The sequence below is a fragment of the Anomaloglossus baeobatrachus genome, chromosome 9, assembly GCF_048569485.1.
Source record: "Anomaloglossus baeobatrachus isolate aAnoBae1 chromosome 9, aAnoBae1.hap1, whole genome shotgun sequence".
NCBI classification, from domain to species: domain Eukaryota; kingdom Metazoa; phylum Chordata; class Amphibia; order Anura; family Aromobatidae; genus Anomaloglossus; species Anomaloglossus baeobatrachus.
In genome coordinates, this window is record NC_134361.1 from 25,214,866 (window position 1) to 25,236,654 (window position 21,789).

The 21,789-nt window shown below is 42.5% G+C and overlaps 1 protein-coding gene across 43 annotated transcripts in view; it reads right to left on the reverse strand.

Moving 5' to 3' along the window:
- Positions 1 to 1,070: 1,070 nt before the first annotated feature.
- LOC142250958 (uncharacterized) overlaps positions 1,071 to 21,789 on the reverse strand; it is a 345,599-nt gene continuing 324,880 nt past the window's right edge. For all 43 annotated transcript variants that reach the window (XM_075323314.1, XM_075323336.1, XM_075323323.1 and 40 more), the window contains 8 exons: positions 20,648 to 20,764; positions 20,320 to 20,409; positions 17,002 to 17,076; positions 14,878 to 14,967; positions 13,503 to 13,631; positions 8,967 to 9,056; positions 5,104 to 5,198; positions 1,071 to 1,642 (listed from right to left, as the gene is read on the reverse strand). In XM_075323314.1, coding sequence (XP_075179429.1) covers positions 1,508 to 1,642; positions 5,104 to 5,198; positions 8,967 to 9,056; positions 13,503 to 13,631; positions 14,878 to 14,967; positions 17,002 to 17,076; positions 20,320 to 20,409; positions 20,648 to 20,764 — 821 coding nt within the window. In that variant the 3' untranslated portion in view covers positions 1,071 to 1,507. The remainder of the gene's footprint in view (positions 1,643 to 5,103; positions 5,199 to 8,966; positions 9,057 to 13,502; positions 13,632 to 14,877; positions 14,968 to 17,001; positions 17,077 to 20,319; positions 20,410 to 20,647; positions 20,765 to 21,789) is intronic.

Below are 21,789 nucleotides of genomic sequence, written 5' to 3' on the forward strand. Positions count from 1 at the left end.
TGTGGGTACAGGCCCCTTTCAAGACAATCTTTGGAATTGTAGGAAAGCTATGAAATTACATGTACAAAGAGCGTCTTACTAAAGGAAACCAAGTGGAGCTACCTTCTGTTGGATCTATGGAGCTCTGTATGGACCTAATATTGTATAAGAAGCTGAGCCCAAACAGGATCCTCTGGTTCTCCGAGGGCAGCTCACACCTGGATATAGTGCAAGAAATAGAATATTTCATCAGTCAGTGTAATTCTTCATCAATGTAGGATGAGGTTTCTGCAGTCCTCGCAGGTCAAACAAAATTAGGGAGGAAACCAGATAAACTACTCACCTCCTCCCTTTAACAAAACTCCTGTGAGATCATTCTTAATCCGGAAAATCTTTTAGAAAACAATAAGATGAGCTTGATTTACATGTAGATGGACAGATCATTGCTTCCGTCATTGAAAACATAATTCTCATTGCCAAAAGATCAACTTAGAGTCACAGACAACTAAAGGGGTGCAGAGATAGCAGTCATACTTGGACCATTGTGCTGGAGGAGGGTGATAAGCTTCAAGTTATTCCTCAGTTATAGCCAATACTATCCTCCAGAGCTGCACTCACTATTCTGCTGGTGCCGTTGTAGTGACACAGGGAAGACACTACTAGAATGTCCCCTGATGGGCCATGTGTTTTTCTATAATGTTGGACATTATCTGTGCCTTCTGAAGCCTTGCTCTGAGAGTTGTAAGATTTCCAATCTACACTGACCTCTGCTGGCCGTTCTCAAAACTACCTTACATTATAATACAATACATTACATTACTGATCCTGTACTGATCCTGAGTTACCTCCTGTATTATACTCCAGAGCTGAGCTCACTATTCTGCTGGTGCGGGCACTGTGTACATACATTACATTACTTCCCCTGTTTCATATCAGAATAAGTTGTTTTCCCACAGCATTTTAAGATGTAGAAACTACCAGATTCCAGATTTTTTAAAACACAAAGTACAATAATGGAATATTAATGTTTATTAAATATTTTTAAGTTAAAAAAGGAAAAGAATATATAAATATATAAAATATACAACAAAAACTAGTTAAATACACCTGACAAAAATACGTCTTTACATGTACAACTGTCAATAAAATAAATTAGATATTTTTTAAAAGTCTTGAAAAAACCCCTAAAGCCAAGTTGTTGCTCCTTTATGTCATATTTGTTTAGTTATAATAAGAAAATGAAAATATGTTAAACTTTTTAGTTTTACTTTAAACCTTAAATGTCCAAGCGTCAGTTTCCGGTCTTCCAGTTTCCCGATACTCCCATGGATTAGTAGAGTCAATGGGCTGAAGTGTTGCGGATCAGTCAATGATCACTGCTGTAGCTGGATTTCTGTATTTGGCTAAGGTCGGTACCGCAGCCCAGCTCTTTTTGAGGGGTCAAGCCCCCAATGTTTTTGGAAATTCCATAGAAGAATCGTTTTTTCAGTTTGGACCGGATGGCATAGTGATAATGAAGCTTTGACATCTAAATGGTTACTCCTTCTGCGATTGTTCCAATTGAAATTGGTCCGCTCGTGGTCCATGTTCCTCTGTACGATTCATATGTTTCGTGTGGATTTGTGAAATCGGCAAACCCTCGGCATTTACTATACTTTCGTATCTGTGAATTAAAGAGCTAATGTCATTATCAGGATATTTCAAGCAACTAATATAGAATAGCTTGTTTGATACTTTGTTTCTAAACCATTAGCTCCAAGGGTACTGCTTCTTCTTGAGGAGCTGATTCTACCGGTAGCACTGGATAGGCAATGATTGTTGGGGAAAAAAGTATACAAATTGTCTCTCTACAAGAAAGAAGAGAAATCTCTCTGGTGCCACCAACCGGCGGTGACTATTAAAGAGAACCTGTCACCAGATTTTAGCCTTCCAAACTAAAACTAGCACTTTAAGCAGTGCTTGTGCTGCATTCTATAAAAGTGCACGTTAACCCCCTGACCCCCCCTGTAGCCCCCAAATAATACCTTTCTAAAATTTCTTGCCCTGTATGTAAATTGTCCAGTCCAGTCCAATGGGCGTCCTAATCTCCGCCTCCTGTCCCTCCTTTCACCCTCCTCTTGTGCTGATTGATTTGGATGATGCCTCGGACGCCATCCACGTAGGCGGGCAAAATCTAATGCCTGTGCAGACATATTCCCTGCTTGTGCAGGCACACTTCGCTCTGCCCAACTGCAGGTAGAGCCGAAAATGTAGGTGCACTTGTGCGAACCGGCAAGTTCTCTGCACAGGCACGAGATTCTGTGGATGATGTCATCTGTTTCATCCACATCGATAGGCGAAATCTCGTGCCTGCGCAGAGAACTCGCCGGTTTGTGCAGGTACACCTACTGTATGTATTTGGCTCTGCCTGCAACAGGGCAGAGGAAAGGGTGCCTACGCAAGCCAGGAATTTGGATATTTTGCCCGCCTACATGGATGGCGTTTAAGGCATCATCCACATCAATCAACACAGGAGGAGGGTGAAAGGAAGGACAGGAGGTGCAGACTAGGATGCCCATCGAACAGGACCGGGCAATTTACATACAGGGTGGGAGATTTTATAAAGGTATTTTGGGGGCTACAGTGGGTAAGGTGCTCCTTCATGGAATGCAGCACAGGTGCTGCTTAAGGTGCTAGTTTTGGTTTAGAAGGTCAAATCTGGTGACAGGTTCCCTTTAAGCTGTCAATACATTATACAGCTTTCGTTGAGCCGAAGTGACCTCCTCCGACTCCCAAATACATTGGAGGGCTGAGCACTCCAAAATTTTCATTGAGAACGCCGGTTCAAGACTCATCTGGAAAAGGCTTATTTTTGCGCCAAACAAAAAGATTGGTCATCAAAATTCAACAGGCTCGATCCTTCTCTCCCAAACATCAACTAAAGTGAGAGAACTCCATATGCATTAGGCTGCTTTCACCCTACGTTTTTTTAACATGCATCATGAACGTTTTTTTTTCTGTAAAAGTGGATCCTGCTTTTACAGCAAAAAAAAACCGCATGCAAACGCACGTGTTATTTTGCAGGATCCTGTCACTTTAAGTTTATGGGCGGGCATTGGAGTCATGTGATCGGGAGTCAGTGGAACTGAACGTGATAGACTGGAAGCCGGCATCTGACAGCTGCGGAGGCTTGTAACCAAGGTAAACATCGGGTAACTTGCTTGGATACCCGATAATTACCTTGGTTACGAGCATCCGCAGCTGCTAGGAGCCGGGCTGCCTGCTCCCTACACACGTAACCAACGTAAACATCGGGTAACTAAGAGAAGCGCTTTGCTTGGTTACCGATATTTACCTTGGTTACGAGTGTCCGCAGCTCTCAGGCGGGGGAGACAGAGGAGACGGAGAGGGAGGGGTAGAGAGGGAGGGGGAGAGAGACAGAGAGGGAGGGGTAGAGAGGGAGGGGGAGAGAGACAGAGAGGGAGGGGGAGAGAGGGAGGGGGAGAGAGAGACTGATCACGCGAGGCTGGTTTCTATGCATGCTCAGTAGAGCAAGCAGGATCCTGTCTATCAGCATGCCAGCATTCACATATGTTTGCGTGTAGTATAGTCAGGATCCAGCAATTTGCAGTATTTGGAGGCAGCTCAAAAACGCTACAAGTAGCGTTTTTGAAAAATGTTAAAAAACTGCAAGTCGCTGGATCCTCACTATAACGCACGCAAACGCATGTGAACGTATGTTGACGCGAGTCCATTGCAAATGCATTGACATGAAAACGCATTTGCACTGGATCCATTTTTGTGTTAAAAAAACGTTCAGGACGCATGTTAAAAAAATGTAGTGTGAAAGCAGCCTTAATTTGATGGCCGTTCCCATCAAAATATATGTGTTTGCATGGTTTTTCTCCAATATATAAGGGGGTTTTAAGTCAGTGTAAGACTCTTGCAAAATAACTATAAAGATATTGGGAAAAAATCCAGATAGGGATCCAGTACTTTAAAACTTTTTATTTTATTCCATTCCTTAAAAATCATTACAAATATGCAAAACAATTGGATGGATAAAAATCCACCATGGTAGTGGTTTACGCGTTTTGAGGCTGCATGCCTCTTAGTCAACCAGAATAAAGAATTGGCCATACCAGAGTTCTACAAAAAGGAAAAATGTAGCTCATAGTCATGAGAATATCGTTACTGACTCTAAAACATTGGAGGATCATGTCACTGAAAAAATGTGAATATGGAGAATTGATAAGGAGTGCCAAGCCGTCAGAAAGAAGTCAATTATCGGCTGGGGGCCAAGGAAACTCAAATCTTGAGAAAACTCAAGAATTTAGACCAGTGTTTCCCAAACTCCAGTCCTCATTGCCCCCAACAAGTCATGTTTTCTGGATTTCCTTACTATTGAACAGGTGATGGAATCATTATCAAGGCATCACCTGGAAATCCTGAAAACATGAACTGTTGGGGGTAGTGAGGACTGGAGTTTGGGAATCACTGATTTAGACAAACAGGCTCTGATTTATCACTTTACTTTTTTTGTCTTGTGGTATTGGCTGCCATTTTTGGCCCCAAATTAATCAACAAGGAACGCACTATTCATGAAGTAGGCGCAAATGGAAAAAAAAAAGTTTCTTTTTCTGTCTTGTCGTGCTTTTGAAACTTATGTTGCCAAAAGTCACGATTTGCCACCAAAATTATAGTGTTCTCGAAAACATGCTGATGGGTGAGGGCAGGAGGGTAATTGTGCCAAACTTTGTGACTTTTTATAAAGTTGCAATTGATGAGTAAGGCAAAAAATACTGGAATTGCTCAACTCTACCAAGACAGTGGAAAAAAAAACAAGATAAAAACCCCAGTCGAACACATATAAACAGCCGTAAAAAAACAATAAAATCATGAATTGGGTGCCAACAAAAAAACCAAAACCAGACAGAAAAACAGGTGCAAAGTTAATGATGAATTAGTGTTTACTGTGCTACCTATTCTTAAGAAAATCAACATACATTTTTTAGAGAAATAAGTATACCTCGGATGTACAATTTGTAAAAAGATGCAACCATCTGTAAAACTTCTATAATATTGTTTTATATTTTAAACCAAGCCAATATAACGTTTTAATGATAGACGTAATAAAAGACTTACCAGGCAGTACATACACAGCAAGGAAGGTACAATAATTGAAACAGCCAAGGCTATAAGAAGATAGCCATACCATGGCACAGTAGATCCTGTGGGTGCTATATAAAACAAATATAGTTTAGTAATACAATAAATTAGAATTTTTTTTGACAAATTATTAGATTAAAGTGATAATGATTTTAATTAGTTACTGTCATGGCATATAAAAAAGCAAAAAAGAAAATATCATTACTTACAGCAAGATGGAATTGCAGCGGTATATTGCTCAGGCCAAAAGACTACTGCTACTCCAGCAGGATACAGCTAAACCCCCACTAGGTGGAGGCAACACAGGTGCAGGTGGAGCCTTTCACACTCACTTCCAAATATGGAGGAGATGATGGCTGGAGTTTCTGTCCCTACGTAGCGCGCAGTGGGGGTACGGCTTGGCAGCCCGCCTGATCTAATAGTATAAGCGTCACCTAATAGGCTGCGGGTTTGTGACTGTGCGTCTGCTAGTGTGAACAGTGCTCTATGCAAGTCACCAGTGTGCAGTTTTACCATCCAGCCATCATCTCCTCCATATTTGGAAGTGAGTGTGAAAGGCTCCACCTGCACCTGTGTTGCCTCCACCTAGTGGGGGTTTAGCTGTATCCTGCTGGAGTAGCAGTAGTCTTTTGGCCTGAGCAATATACAGCTGCAATTCCATCTTGCTGTAAGTAATTACTGTCATGGCAGCGTCAGGCTTTGTTCGGATTACAGATACTGACTCTCCGCCCGATGGTTTCTCTGGTGTCTGGGATCAACACAGGCAGACTCGGGTGTCGAAGCTGCTGTGTACCAATTATAGACAGGCTAGCAAGAGTTAATCTCTGCTGGTCTGCCTGCTCTTATGTTCACATGTTGTGTGGATGCCAATCACATCTGCTCCCCTCCTATTTATGCTGGTTGAAACCTTCCACCCATGCCAGCTATAGTTTGTTCTATGTTGATCTGTGAGGTGTGGTGTCCCAAAATTACTGATGAAAGTTGTGCTTTTTGTTTGGTGCTGTTATGGAATTACCCCTGTTGTTTTGTAGCTTTCTACCTGCTCTTGTTTTTCTCTTGAATCTCTTATTGTCTTTACCTTTGTGTGTACATGCTGTGTGAGAGTTTTGGTTTGCCCTTGTCTGTCTTTATCTGTGGGTTTCATCACACTCCTGTTCCGTCCCGGGGGAGGAAGAATCAGATCAGGACTGGTCAGGAGCAAGACCAGGAAGGAGACTCAGGCCTCGCCACCATCAAGAGTATCCCAGAGATTAGGGATAGCATAGGGCCCCCCTAGCTTGAGGGACAGCTTAGTAGCACCAGTTCCCCGCTATCCCAGAGTCATCATGAGACAGTTACATACAATGCAAGATCTTTACATTTTTGCCTGTGCATTTTCAAAATGAATGATTATCGCCCATGAAAGTTATAAACTCTATCTTCAATCATACTATTGTTTTCAAATCTAAGATGACCACCCAAAATTGCCTAAAAATGCTCTTCTAGATGTCTCCTCTCAAAGAAGAGGTCAAAATACACCCAATATAAGGGGAATAAAAATTCTTCAAAGGAATCTAGATCATTGGTGGTCAAAGATGTGGTCTTTTGGGGAACTTTTAGTGTATATAAAATTATGAAATAAAGTTACCGTATATAATGGAGTGATTCTTTGGTTATAGTCTGATCTTGGGTCATGAGAAGAACTTACGAGGTGCAGTAAGTTATCTTTCTATAATCTACACTAGTTGTGAGGTTTGAACTAGTTGATACATTTTTATTTGTTTGGGTATTAGAAGAAATAGATGTAATAATCTGAGATGTAGGCTCAATGGAGTTTGTAATGATCCCGGTGGTGATTCTTCCATGATGTTGGTTCCCTGCATTCTCTTTTGTGTTCAAGATTTAATTCTATTTTCCGTAAAATTTTCTGTAGTCGCTGGAATAGTCTTTCTTGTAGAGAATTCTGGATTGGTGCTATGAAAGTTTTATGTTGTAAGAATAGTTTGTATTTTTAACCTGTTACATACCTGTCCCTGGTCCACTAACCTTTCATGAGCTCTATGTTGAGCTTTGCAAGTAGCGCGGCATGCTCCCATATGATGAGCTACTTAGGCCTCTAGAAGGCCTTTCAGGACTCACACCTGGCTCTTGGTATTGAGACTTTAGTGTTCCTAAAGCGGGCTTTGCACGCTACGATATCGCTAATGCGGAGTCGTTGGGGTCACGGAATTCGTGACGCACATCCGGCCGCATTAGCGATGCCGTTGCGTGTGACATCGATAAGCGATTTTGCATCGTTGCAAAAACGTGCAAAATCGCTAATCGGCGACACGGGGGTCCATTCTCAAATCTCGTTACTACAGCAGTAACGAGGTTGTTCCTCGTTCCTGCGGCAGCACACATCGCTGCGTGTGACGCCGCAGGAACGAGGAAGCTCCCCTTACCTGCCTCCCGGCCGCTATGCGGAAGGAAGGAGGTGGGCGGGATGTTACGTCCCGCTCATCTCCGCCCCTCCGCTGCTATTGGGCGGCGGTTCAGTGACGTTTCAGTGACGTCGCTGTGATGCTGCACGGACCGCCCCCTTATAAAGGAGGCGGTTCGCCGGTCACAGCGACGTCGCCGGACAGGTAAGTATGTGTGACGGCTGTGGGCGATGTTGTGCAGCACGGGCAGCGATATGCCCGTGTCGCGCAACAGATGGGGGCGGGTACCCACACTTGCGATATCGGGACCGATATCGCAGTGTGTAAAGTAGCCTTAAGACTCTTAGGCCCCTTTCACACATCAGTTTTTTGCCGTCAGTCACAATCCGTTGAATTTTGAAAAAAAACGGATCCGATGACTGATGCCGCTGGATCCGTTTTTTTCTCATCGACTTGTATTAGCGACAGATGGCCTCACGTTTCATCCATCGGTCATCGAAAATTGTTTGTCCGTCTGACGGAGACGACGTTCAGAATAACGTTTTTTGTTTACGTCGAAAAATCAGACAGCGACGGATCTGTCGCCATCCGTCATTTGGTATAATGAAAGCCTATGGGCACAGGATTCGTCGTAATCCGTCAAATGAGGGAATCTGGAGATGGATTCCGCTTTTTTTTTTTAAATGAGCATGCTCCAATTATTATTTAGCCCTCAGCTAGTTGGATCTATCGAAAAACGGATCCGTCACATTAGTTTTGCCACAATCTGCAACGGATCTGTCAATCCGTTGAGAAAACGGATTGTGACTGATGGCAAAAATCTGATGTGTGAAAGGGGCCTTAGTTTGTCTGTGCACAGCAACCTGTCTGAGGTCTTTAGGACTTCTCCTGTTTGCCTGCAAATTCCAGTTCTTCAGCTGCTTCCTTGTCCATTTCCAATTTCTTACAACTTTCCTACAGTTCCCAGGACATCTTCCTGGCTGTCTGCGGCTTCCGGTTCCACAGATACCTACCTGCCTGCAGTTTCCAGTATTGCTACCTATTTTACTGCTGTTTCCAGTATCACACAACCTGCCTGCTCTTTCCAGGATGTCCTTCAGACTTTTCTGCTCCTTACATAGTATTCATACTTTCTAATTTCTCAAGAGTTCTGTCTGCTACCTGCCTCGGTCTTGTAGTATCTCTTCTGTGGATAGCTTTTGGGTGTGAGCTTTCCTTCCTTTTTCCGTTTATAAGCATCCTTTCCCTTTTCTAATTTTTAATGAAGACCATAAAACTCTTAAAGTAGACCTCCAGTTTAGTCCTAGCCTGGCAATTTTTTTTATTTTGTGATCCTCATGAATTGAATTGTAAAGGGATATGTATGGGGAAGATGTCACCACCTTGAAGATCTTGCACTGTACATTAGCATCAAATGTTTGGAGAATATGGACTTACCGTCATCACCGGTTGTTGATGTGGTGGAGTTCTTGGTTAACCCACTGATCTTTGTGATTAAAGTTGTGGCAGGCGTTGATGGCTGCAGCGCTGATAGAGATAAAACTTGATTAAACTTAACAATGCAAGCAAAGAATTCGTGACCACCTTCAGAAACAACTAATCATGGAATTAACATGGAGGAAGCCTCTCAATTTTATATTTTTAATATCCCAGACGTTTTTCGGAAGTACTATGTGAAATGCACCTCCACTAAAGGCCGCTTTACACGCAACGACATCGCTAACGAGATGTCGTTGGGGGTCACGGAATTCGTAACGCACATCCGGCCTTGTTAGCGACGTCGTTGTGTGTAAAGTGGCCTTTAGTTTGGAAATTTCCTCTTTTCTATTATCTCAATAAGCTCCTTTTTTTAAAAAAAAATATTTATTGTAAGCTTTGAAATAGCCCTCACCGACCATCAAGAAGAAAATTACATAAGGATTAGAGAAGAAACCTTAGGTTGTGTACACACCGAGCATTTTTCAGACGTTTATAAACCATCAGGTTTTTTTCACGTGAAAACTGAAGCAGCAAATGTTTATTTTTTGGGGAGTTTTTGGATCATTTTCAGCCAGAAGTGCTTTCTGAAAGTGTTTTAAAGCTGTTTTGGTATATTTTTTTTCTGAAGTGTTTTTTTGCAGCTTGAAATTATGTTCACAATAACTCACTCTAAAGCCTGCTTTAATTTTTACGATTCTGCATATGATATTGTATGTGATCGTAACCGCCCCCATCGTATGTGCGGCACGTTCAATTTTGTTGAATGTGCCGCACAAACGATTAACCCCCGTCACATGTACTTACCCGTCCATACGACCTCGATGTGGGCGGCAAACATCCACTTCCTGGAGTGGGAGGGATGTTCAGCGTCTCATCGACGTCACGCGGCAGCCGGCCAATAGAAGCGGAGGGGCGGAGATGAGCGGGACGTTAGCATCCCGCCCACCTCCTTTCTTCCGCATTCCTGGCCGGGAACCGCAGGACGCAGGTAAGATCTGTTCATCGTTCCCGGGGTGTCACACACTGTGATGTGCGCTACCCCGGGTACGATGAACAACCTGACATTCAATTCATGAGGAATGAACGACGTGCGTGCGATGAACGTCTTACCGTTCATTCGCAATCGCACGTACCTGTCACACACTGCAATGTACCTTATGATGCCAGATGTGCGTCACTTACGACGTGACCCCGCCGACAAATCGTAAGATATATTGTAGTGTGTAAAGCGGGCTTAAGGCCTCTTTCACACGTCCGTGAAAACCATGCACATTTTGCACGGACATGTAAAAGGTGCGCATGGCCCTCCGTGTGCCGTGATTTTGGCACACGAGTGTTCTCCGTGTGCTATCCGTGATAACACACGGAGGAGAACAGGAACTTTCTGCTCACCTGTTCCTGGCGTTGCTATCCGTGGTGCTGATCTACGGTTTCCGGCCCTACTGCTGCTGCTTCCAGTCCTCTGTGCTGTGCATAGGCAATGAGCATAATGATTGGCGCTCAGAACCAAATGACAGCAGCGGCAGTGACAGCAGCACTGGAGAAGGCGAGTATAGAAATTCATTTTATTTCACAGACACGTGTGTTTTCTCCGGTGCGTGTCACACGAATCACATACGTGCGGTCTGTTTAACACCCGTTCGGCCACAGAAAAATGGACATGTCTACGTGTGGAGCACACAGGCACACGTATGCTCCATATGGACACACGGTCCATGGCAAAACACGCACATGTGCACAAACTCATTGATTTTAATGGGTCTACGTGTGCCCGTGTCTCCGGCACATGTGAAAATGGACGTCATATGTACTGGAGACACAGATGTGTGAAGGAGGCCTAACACCCTTTTAAAGTGGACAAATCGGAAAAGTTTTTTAAGCAGAAACCACTTCAGGAAATTCTTGTCTCTGGGGAAGTCTCCGGATTGGTTTTCGTGAAGCATTTTCTGGAATGGTTTTGAAGAGTTTTCGAAGAGGTTTTTTTTTAGCTATTTTTGCAGCCATTTGATAACCTATACCATATTAACATGAAGTTTTTTGGGAGAAAAAATGTCATGATTTTTACAACTACTTAAGGAAATTTCTATATTGAGGGGATAATTTAGAAGATTTTTTACTGAAGCTTTTTTGCAGCATTTTAATTAGACAGTCTCTAGTTTAGAGTTGTTTCGATAAGGATCCACTTCTTTTTTATCCTAGTGCGATTTCAAAGCTTAATAAGGAAAATTTGATTTGCAGCAAATAACCTTGATGCAAATCAATTTTTAAGGCCAAATTTGAGCAGAGTGCCAGCTTCGAATTTCAGCTAATTTCACGCATCACTAATTACTGTATTTCACTATTATTTTCAGTCCATTTTATGTACTTTTTTATGTGGTTTTTCTTGTATTGTTCTTTTAATACTATTTACTATTTCCATGTCCATAGTTGTGATTGGTCAATATATTTTTTATCACGTTTTGTGGACAAAGTACAAAGATTACAATGGTACAAATGTTGAATGAAGATTCAGATGCCAAAATTAAATCCTGTCTAAATAAAGGGGTTGTCCACTACTTTTACATTGATGGCCTTTCCTTAGGAAGTGTCATCAATGTCTGATTGTTCAGGGTCTGACACCCCCGCTGATCAGCTGCTCTCGGTTCCAGATGTGGCAGCAGAAAGACGCAAATGCTCACTTCCGGAGCTGCCCCATCAACTGATAGTATAACCCAAAAAGATAGAAAAAAATGGGCACTGGTTACCGTGAATACCAAGAGTATGGCTGAATCCAGGTTATTTGAGGAATCGGTAACATCCACACGGGATTTCCAAATGGACTCGCTGTTTTCAGCTAAAGGTCGCTTTACACGCTGCGATATCGTTACCGATATCGCTAGCGTGCGTACCCGCCCCTATCGGTTGTGTGACACGGGCAAATCGCTGCCCGTGGCACACAACATCGTGCGGACCCGTCACACTACTTACCTGCCTAGTGACGTTGCTGTGACCTGCGAACCGCCTCCTTTCTAAGGGGGAAGTGCGTTCAGTGTCACAGCGACGTCACAGTAGCATCACTGAACCGCCGCCCAATAGAAGCGGAGGGGCGGAGATGAGCAGGACGTAACATCCCGCCCACCTCCTTCCTTCCTCATTGCGGGCGGACGCAGGTAAGGTGAGGTTCCTCGTTCCTGCGGTGTCACACATAGCGATGTGTGCTGCCACAGGAACGACGAACAACATCGTACCTGCAACAGCAGCGATAATCAAGAATAAGGGGGCATGTCACCGATGAGCGATTTTGAACGTTTTTGCGACGATTCAAAATCGCTCATAGGTGTCACACACAACATCGCTAAAGCGGCGGGATGTGCGTCACAAATTCCGTGACCCCAACGAGATCGCTTGAGCAATGTCGCAGCGTGTAAAGTAGCCTTTAGACTGCAGGAGGAGATGGCAGCAGACCAGCGGTGCACTCACGTAAAGTGGACATCTAGAATCCTTTCAATGAGGTTAGTCGGAGGCACTCGCCGGTTAATCGTTGCTTTATTCAAAAAAGACACATACAGGTGAGTGGGCAGAGTGAGGGGAGCACAAAGGACGTCAGCACTGTTTCGCACTACTGTACAAAGGGCGCTTTGACAAGTCCACCAGGACCTGTTGAAGCACCCTCTGTGGTGCAAAACCGTGCTGTTGTCCTTTGCGCTCCCCTCACTCACCTATATGTGTCTTTTTTTTAATAAAGCAACAATGAACCGGTGAGTGCCTCTGACTAACTTCATTGAAACCATCAACTGATAGTGACTGCGACCGGGAACTGCACATCCACCTCCTATTGAGGCGAATGTGCAGTACCCAGCCATGGACACTATTAGTTGACTGGGCAAGCTCCGGAATTGATCATTTCTGGATGCCTGCTGCCACCACCAGCACGGGGAACAGCTGATCGGCAAGGGTGCAGGGTGACGGATCCTGAATGATCAGATATTGATGACCCTTCCTAAGGAAAGGCCATGAATGTAAAAAGTAGTGATAACCTCTTTAAAGCCTTTTGAAAGCTATTTTTTCCTACAGCCATCCTCACTTTGATCCTACCAACAGAAATGATTCAGAGGACCTATCTACCATTTACACAGAACATATGTCTACCTTTAATTTCTTCATAAACAAGTTATCAATTATCATTGCACCTTCAGAACATATCATTCATAGGCCAAAATAATTGACTCTTGGAGTCAAAAAGCTGGGAGATTTATTCTGTATCCAAAACCCTTGGCATCATCCTATGGGACTGTGCTGAGAAGTCTGACCTTGTCCTCAGGGTTTATTGTAGCAGATAAAAAAATGTTAAATTAATATTTAGAAATGACAAGGAAAAAAATATTAACTAAAAAGAAGTCGAAAAAATATGGGAATAAGTGACTACTATAGTGTTTAATGAAAAATTTCTGAAGGGCAATGAAGAATCCACCAAGTCAATATTATTATGAAGTAAAATAGATGAGTATTTCTCACTTGTACATGGAGAACAGAAGGACGACCGGTTACAATACTTAATTAAGTGACCCAAGCAGGTGCATAGACATGGAGGGGGGTTGGTGGACCTTGTGGTTACATAGGTGGTGGTCGGTTTTTTGGTTGTAGCTGAAAAAGACATAAATGGTCGTGAAGTAGACACTGATTAGTAACTCAATTATAACACAATTCTCAGCCACTTATTGATAACAGATAATGGAATACATTTAGCAAATGCAGATAGTCTTCACTAGAGAGGAGTAATTTAATTTGGGCTGCCGGGTTTCGGCATCCAGTTAAGTCCTCCATGGCAGCCGGTCTTCACTTCTGCCCCTGGTATCCGCCACACTGGTGTCTATGGTGCTTATTTAGGCTCCATAACATCACAATTTAGTGGCATGATACTTGTCATTACATAGTTTGAGTGTCATGATTCCTATGTGCAGAACATTCTGTATTGTTCTGCTATGCTCTCCTGCAGAAATGGTATATGTTGCTTATGGTGCAGAGCATTTTGAAGATGAATGCTCTGCTGGTGTGTCACAGCACTGGGTTCCATGCTTCTCGTTCCCGGTGATTGCCCTGCTTCATTGGGGAGCGTGTTAGCTCAGGACACCGCCAGTCATACTTCCTGGTTACAGTTGTGCTGTTGGCTGAGGTGGTGCTCAGTGTTCAGATATTGGCCTCTCGACTCTGGACTGTTGTTGACCTGTCTCTGGTGCCCTGTTTCTGTTGTGACGTCCCGTCTTCTGACCTTGGACTTCCTCCTGACCACGTCCCTGCTCGCTCCCTGTATTTTGTATGTACTCACCTGGAACCCTGACCTTCGGCTTGTATTTTGACCTTGTCTCTGTCTGCCCCCTGTTTACTGTCCTGCCCTCCTGGTTTATGACCTCGGCCTGTCTGACTACCTTTCCATTTACTGCATGCAGGTAGTGTCTAGCACCACCTAGTGACAGTCATCACAGTGAAGCTACTAGCATACAATGAGACAAAGTGAAGACCGTGTGTCAAGAAGGACCAGACTGGATGCCTGAGTAGTCCAGGACAGATTGCTCATTGCTAGTCTTCACATTTAGTGTCAAGTTGACATAGCCAATTTTCCTTTGTGCAATTTGATTTTTTTCCCCCCTTTTCTTTTTTTTTCAAGACCCATAACTTTTTTTATTATTATTTTTATTTTATAGCCATATGATCTTGATTCATTGACTGGTGTTTTGTATACAAGTCTTGCTGAAGAGTGCCCCTCTTAATAAATATATTTATATTCAGAGGCTGTGATACATTTATATTGCAATTTTAACAACTTAAAACTGTAATATTGAGCTTTAAGGTAATCACATCATTACATAATATTGAGGCAAATCATACTTACGAGGACATTCACACGGTACGAGAGGACAGAGATAACTGTCATATGTATATGGGCTGCAGTTTTGAGGAAGGCACCAGCAGGAATCCGCTCCTATATTTAGCAGACATGAATATTATTATCATCATCATTCTATATAAAGGTATGAGAATGTGAGTATAGGAGCCGAACAAAAAAGTCATATATAAAAAATAAATCTTATTTCAACATTAAAAAAACAATAAAAGTAAAAGAAGAAATCAGTCAAAGGGTTGTATAGTGCACAAAAAATATAAATACATACAGTAGAAAGCAGAAGTTTCCTTCCAGTCTCTAAAAAGACACATCTGCATGTTTTTCCCTCCGCTCTCTATACAGACACATCTGCAGGTTTTCCCCTAGCTCTCTATACAGACACATCTGCAGGTTTTTCTCACTATCTGACATGAAATCAGAATAAACCTTTCCCGTTTTAGGTCAATTAAGAACCAAAATTATTTATTTTTACCAAATGCCAGAATAATGGGAGAGAGATATTGTTTTAAGGCATTTTTATTACTTTCTGTACAACAGTTTCTATACACTAAGTGTACTATGCCTTTAAACAATATGGAACAGCCCATATGATGAGGTCATGTCTTTGGAAGCTTCCGATAGGTTTATTGGCAACAGCTGAGTTAATTATAGACGCACCTGTATTGTAATGCAGACCTGAAACACACTGCTTCTTTGTGTAGCATCATGGGAAAGTCAAAAGAAATCAGCCAAGATCCTTGGATGCAATATCCAGATACCCAAAGGTGCCTCATTCATCTGTACAAACAATTATATATCAAGTACAAACAAGATGGGAATTTCCAGCCATCATACCGCTCAGGAAGGAGACGGGTTCTGTGTACCAGAGATGAACATGCTTTGGTCAGACATGTGCATATCAACCCAAGAACAAAAGCAAAAAGACCTTGTGAAGACACTGGCGGAAGTTGGTAAGATAGTGTCATTATCCACAGTGAATCAAGTACTGTATCAACATGGGCAGAAAGGCCACTCTGCCAGGAAGAAGCCATTACTCCAAAAGAAACATAAAAAGCCAGATTAATGTTTGCAAATGCACACAGGAACAACAACGATCATGTTATGGGGTTGTTTTGCTTCACCCCAGAAAGAAGCAGCACTCAAGATGCGCGTCGGTATCTGCAGATCCTCTATCTTTTCATAGTAGTCCCTTCTGGGACTTCCTCTTTGGCTTTTCTTGTCTTGTTCTCTGGTTCTTCACCTACCAAGGCTCTTTATCTATACATTAGCAGTTTTTCTGCATGTGTTTCAGCATATTTATATTCAGCCATTATGTACTTAGTCTCTAATAACTTTACCATTTAGTATACCATTACTTTATAGATCATCATTGTGAATTACAACGTTATCTTTCCTCAGACTTTTCTCCATGTCAGATGAATCTATAGCTTTTTTTCTAGCATGTGGGATCCCGTCAAACTATTTTTTATCTGTGGATTTTTGATTAGTCTGTAAAATTTATCGCCATCTTGTGGGCACTTGGTTGAACTCATGTTTTGTCTTCCCCAGTGAGCCATTTTCATTGACAGAGTGACTGTTTATTACATATGTATTTATATTTTTTTGTGCATTATACAACCATTTATTATAAAAGTGACCTCTTCTTTTACTATTATTGTTTTTAAATGTTGAAATACAATTTAGTTTTTATATATGAATTTTTTGTTCGGCTCCTATACTCACATTCTCATAGGTTTGTCTATTTATGGGAAGGAAGGGAAGGGAAGGTGAGGGGAGAGGAGGGGAAGGGAAGGGAAGGGAAGGGAAGGGAAGGGGAGGGGAAGGGAAGGGAAGGGGAGGGGAAGGGAAGGGAAGGTGAGGGGAGAGGAGGGGAAGGGAAGGGGAGGGGAAGGGAAGGGAAGGGAAGGGGAGGGGAAGGGAAGGGAAGGGAAGGGAAGGGGAGGGGAGGGGAAGGGAAGGGAAGGGAAGAAACAAGAACATAGTTTTGGATGTGTTGGGCTACGATTTCCAAAACCTAATTTCAATGGAGAATTTCTTCTATTGGAAATAATCCAGACATAGAGGCCAAAGAAACAACACAATTATGTAATTTTAGAAAGTTGAGTGGCATACCTCCAGTAGTTGTTGGTGGTTCTGTGGTAGTAGGTGGCATTGTTGTAGTTGTTGGTGTTTGTGTAGTAGTAGTGCCTGAGTCCAGTGATGAAAAAATAAAAAAACAAAAAAGGGTAATTTATTATAACGAAAGAGCAGAGTTTGAAGATAAGCAATTGATACATAGCGTATGTGATATAGGAGTGACATATTGCATATAGGGCAAGACCAGGGGTGACCGGGCTCGTGCTGGTGGGGGGATTGCCGACCCAAGCCACTACTTCAGCTGGATGTGTATTGTGACACATAAACCCATCAGGTCCCTGCACCTCAATTCATGCTGCCAGCCAATCTGAGGTTAGCAACAGAGGTCGCCATGCAAGGTATTGGTGTCGGCACCATAGCAGGCACAACGATGCTTGTGACCGGCATCTGTGTCATCTACAGAGAAGGATTAGGTGACACATAGAAGCAAAGGAAGATGAGAAGTGGGCACACAGTATATGTAATGCTGACAGTGACATTTCTAACAGAGTAAGTCAACTTTTAATGCACACAGAACCTTAGTAATTTGTAAGTGATGTCACCAAAGAAATGGTTAGTACCACATTAGTATTATGCGGGCGTCACACGAGACGATATATCGTGCGATATGTAGGCGGGGTCACGTTGTAAGTGACGCATATCCGTCATCGTTTGATATATCGTAGCGTGTGACAGCTACGAGCGACGCTGAACGAGCAAAAATATTCACCTTATCGTTGCTCGTTGACACGTCGCTCATTTTCAAAAAGTCGTTTCTTCTTCTCTGCGCCGGTTGTTCATTGTATCCGGGGTAGCACACATCGCTCCGTGTGACACCCCGGGAATGATGAACACAGCTTACCTGCGCCCGCCGGCAATGCGAAAGGAAGGAGGTGGGCGGGATGTTTACGTCCCGCTCATCTCCGCCCCTCCGCTTCTATTGGCCGGCCGCTATGTGACGTTGCTGTGACGCCGAACGTCCCACCCCCTTCAGGAAGTGGATGTTCGCCGCCCACAGCGACGTTGCTCAGCAGGTAAGTGCGTGTGACGGGAGTTTAACGACTTTGTGCGCCACTGGCAACTAATTGCTTGTGACGCACAAACGATGGGGGCGGGTACGATCGCTCGTGCGATCGCACGATAGATCGTATCGTGTGACGCCCGCATTAGACTTGCTATTTCATTGCACAATACACTACATACTTGAAAAAGATCCAAAAATTATCCACCTTAAACATTTGCAATCAAGAAAACACTTCTGCGCAAACCACAGACTCAAACTGACAAAGGCACTGTAAGAGGTAACATTATCCTGAGTGCTATACTATAAATTCCCTAACGCTTTCCACATTTTTCCCACTAATATGCTTGCCAGACATAAAGGAGGTCTACTGTAGCTTGGTTTTGCTAGTACTACTGCAGATGGATCCAGTGGTAGTGATGATGCTTTTGCTGCCACTAGTGGCTCACACATTTTTTGCCAGAGCATAATTTTATTTGTCTTATTCTACAATGTTCAATGCTGTAACTATATTTTACCATCGAATTTGTATAATGCCTAAATTTAATTTTAATAATCTTTTCAACCTTAATTTTAAACCTTTGCCAAAAATGACATAAAAAATGCTAGAAGGGTGTGTACACCTACAGAAAGCAAAATTTGGTAACAGACCAAAGTATAGATGTGGCATGTACAGTTATCAAAATGGGCTTGAGAATAGGTGTGCAAAAACAGACATGCACAATTAAAAGGCTACATTTTTAAAAATTTATACTTTTATGTTTTTAACAAAATCCAACTCTCTTTCTAAAAATGACAAGATAAAAAATGTCAGGTAGGTACAAATCCAAAAAGCCAGCATCTGCAGAAGTGTACAGTTTCGGTGGGGTATATAAAAATGTAAAATTGACTAGTTAAACAGATATGGAAAAAAACAAATTGATTGCAACATGCACACTTGTCAAGAAGACAGACATAGTTAAATGTGTATTTTAGGGAATTTTCTTTTTGTATTTTGAAAGACAAGTATTCCCCATTCAGAAAAGGAATTGCACATGAATGTAAAAATGCTATTCAGTTACTTATACACAGGCACGCTGTGCGACACTGAATTCACATTGTAATTCTGTAAAATATATTGCGCTGGCCTGCTTATTAATTTTAGTGCATTAAACAGAATCTGGATTTTTCTACACAATCTGAAAGCACCATAAAAAAACAGATTTTTGTGTACTCACCGTAAAATCGTTTTCTCTTAGCCATCATTGGGGGACACAGGACCATTGATGCTGCTACCTGCGCAGCTTTTGCCACCTCAAATACCTTAGCCATCTGTAGAGCTCTCTGGCTCCGACAATGGCGAGCGGACTCTGCTTCAAAGAAGTCTCTCACGGGCCTTCCCTTTTTTCCAGACCGATTGTTTGGCGAACGTCTGGACAAGCTCATTTCTGACGTCACGGGAGGAAAAAGTACCTCCCTTCCCCAGCTGAAGCCCAGGACGACCTTCACCAGACGTCCACAGTGCTCGTTCCGCTCCTTTCGGAACTCATTTGGTTGATCGACATCCCGCTGCCATGACGAAGTGGGTTTCGGGGAAAGCTGAGAAGGTCGGTCCCTGCATAGTCCGCGGCTAGTGGCGGGGGCAGAGCGGGATGTCGACCAACCAAATGAGTTCTGAAAGGAGCGAAATGAGGACTGTGGACATCTGGTGAAGGTCGTCCTGGGCTTCAGCTGGGGAAGGGAGGTACTTTTTCCTCCCGTGGCGTCAGAAATGAGCTTGTCCAGACGTTCGCCAAACAATCGGTCTGGAAAAAAGGGAAGGCCCGTGAGGGACTTCTTTGAAGCAGAGTCCACTTGCCATTGTCGGAGCCAGAGAGCTCTACAGATGGCTGAGGTATTTGAGGCGGCAAAAGCTGCGCAGGTAGTAGCATCAATGGTCCTGTGTCCCTCAATGAGGCTTCAGAGAAAAGGGTAAAATATTCTTCCAAATCAGTTCAATTCTGTCATAAGAGACATCAGAGGGTCTTAAATAACTTTTTAGTAAAATTGAAGGCTTTGGAATACTTTGATTTTACATTGAACTGATTAACTGTAAATCAAATTTTCTATGAAAAGTTCAGAACATTTTGTAAAATCAAAATTCAAAATAACTGCACGTCTCTAGCTGTGATTTGCTGTCTACAACAAAATGTACAGAAATGAAGGCCATGAAATATTTGCACCTGTGTAGATTAACTCCAATCTATATGGAAAGTGTAAAATTCTGCTTTAAAGTAATCATATCAGCAAAAAATAAGGAGGCAAATCATACTCACGTGGACATTCACATGGTTCGAGAGGACATAGATAACTGTAATACATTTCTGGGCTGCAGCTTTGGGGAAGGCACCAGCATTGATCCTTTCCTATGTTTAGCAGACATGAATACTATTATCATAATCATTCTATATAAAGGTATCAAGATGATGTGACAATAAAGAAAAAGAAGAAGGGAAATAGTAAAAAGCAGGTAGATAGTTTTGAGTTGGGTTCAATTTTCCAAAAACTAATTTCAATGGAGAACTTCTTCTATTCAAAATAATTGAGGAATAGAAGTAAAAGAACCAACACAATTAGATAATTTTAGTTAGTTGAGTATCATACCTTTGGTAGTTGTTGGGGGTTCTGTAGTAGTAGGTGCCATTTTAGTTGTTGGGCTTTCTGTGGTAGTAGGAGGAATGGTTGTAGTCGTTGGTGGCTCTATAGTAGTAGTGCCTGAATCTGATGTTGGAAAAATAAAAAACACAAAACTTTTTTTATTACAATGAAAGAAGAGATTTTGATGATAAACAATGTACACATAGCGTATTTGATTTGGTAGTAACCTATTTACTATAGGGCAAGACTACGGGCATAATGATTGTGGTCGCAGAGGGTTTATGTTAAAGGGGGGCCTGCTGAAATCAGCCCCTACTACAGCTGGATTTGCATGTGAGTATGCATGTTCATTTGAAGTGTATTGTGATACAGAGACCCGTCAGGTCCCTGCACTGCAATACAAGCTGCCAGCCAATCAGAGCCTAGCAATAACAGGCATGGGCATCACATGGCAGTGATATCATGCGCCACTCAAGCAGGCACACTGATGTCAGTGACCGGCATCTGTCTCAGCTACAGAGATGGGGCTGCGTGAAATAGTAGGAAAAGAAGGTGAAAGATGGGCACAAAGGATAAATGATGTGGAAAATGACATTTCTAACATAGAGCAAGTCAACTGTTAGTACTAACACAATGGTAGTGACGTGAAAATGATGTCACCAAAGAAATGAATGGTATCTCAGTAGTAAAACATCTCCCATTTCACAGCACAGTGTACTACATACTTTTTTTAATTGCATAAGTTCCAAAAATTATCCTCCTTAGAGATTTGTAATCAAGCAAACTGTTCTGCGCAAACCACAAATTCTAACTGACAGAGTCACTGTCAGAGGTAACATTGTCCTGTTGAGACTGAGATGAATAATTTGCTATCAATTCCATATCGCTCTCCCCTTTTTCCCCACTGATACTCTTGCCAGACGTAAAAGAGGCCTACTGTAGCTTGCATTTGCTAGGACTACTGCCTGGACAGCAGCTGGGGCTGGTGGTAGTGATGATCCTTTTGCTGCTACTAGTGGCTCACACACTCTTTGCAACAGCGTGATTTTTTTTCTTTTATCCTACCATGTTCAATGCTGTATCTATATTTTATTTTATTACCCAATTTTTGTAATGCTTTCATGTAATTTTAAACACACTTATTATCA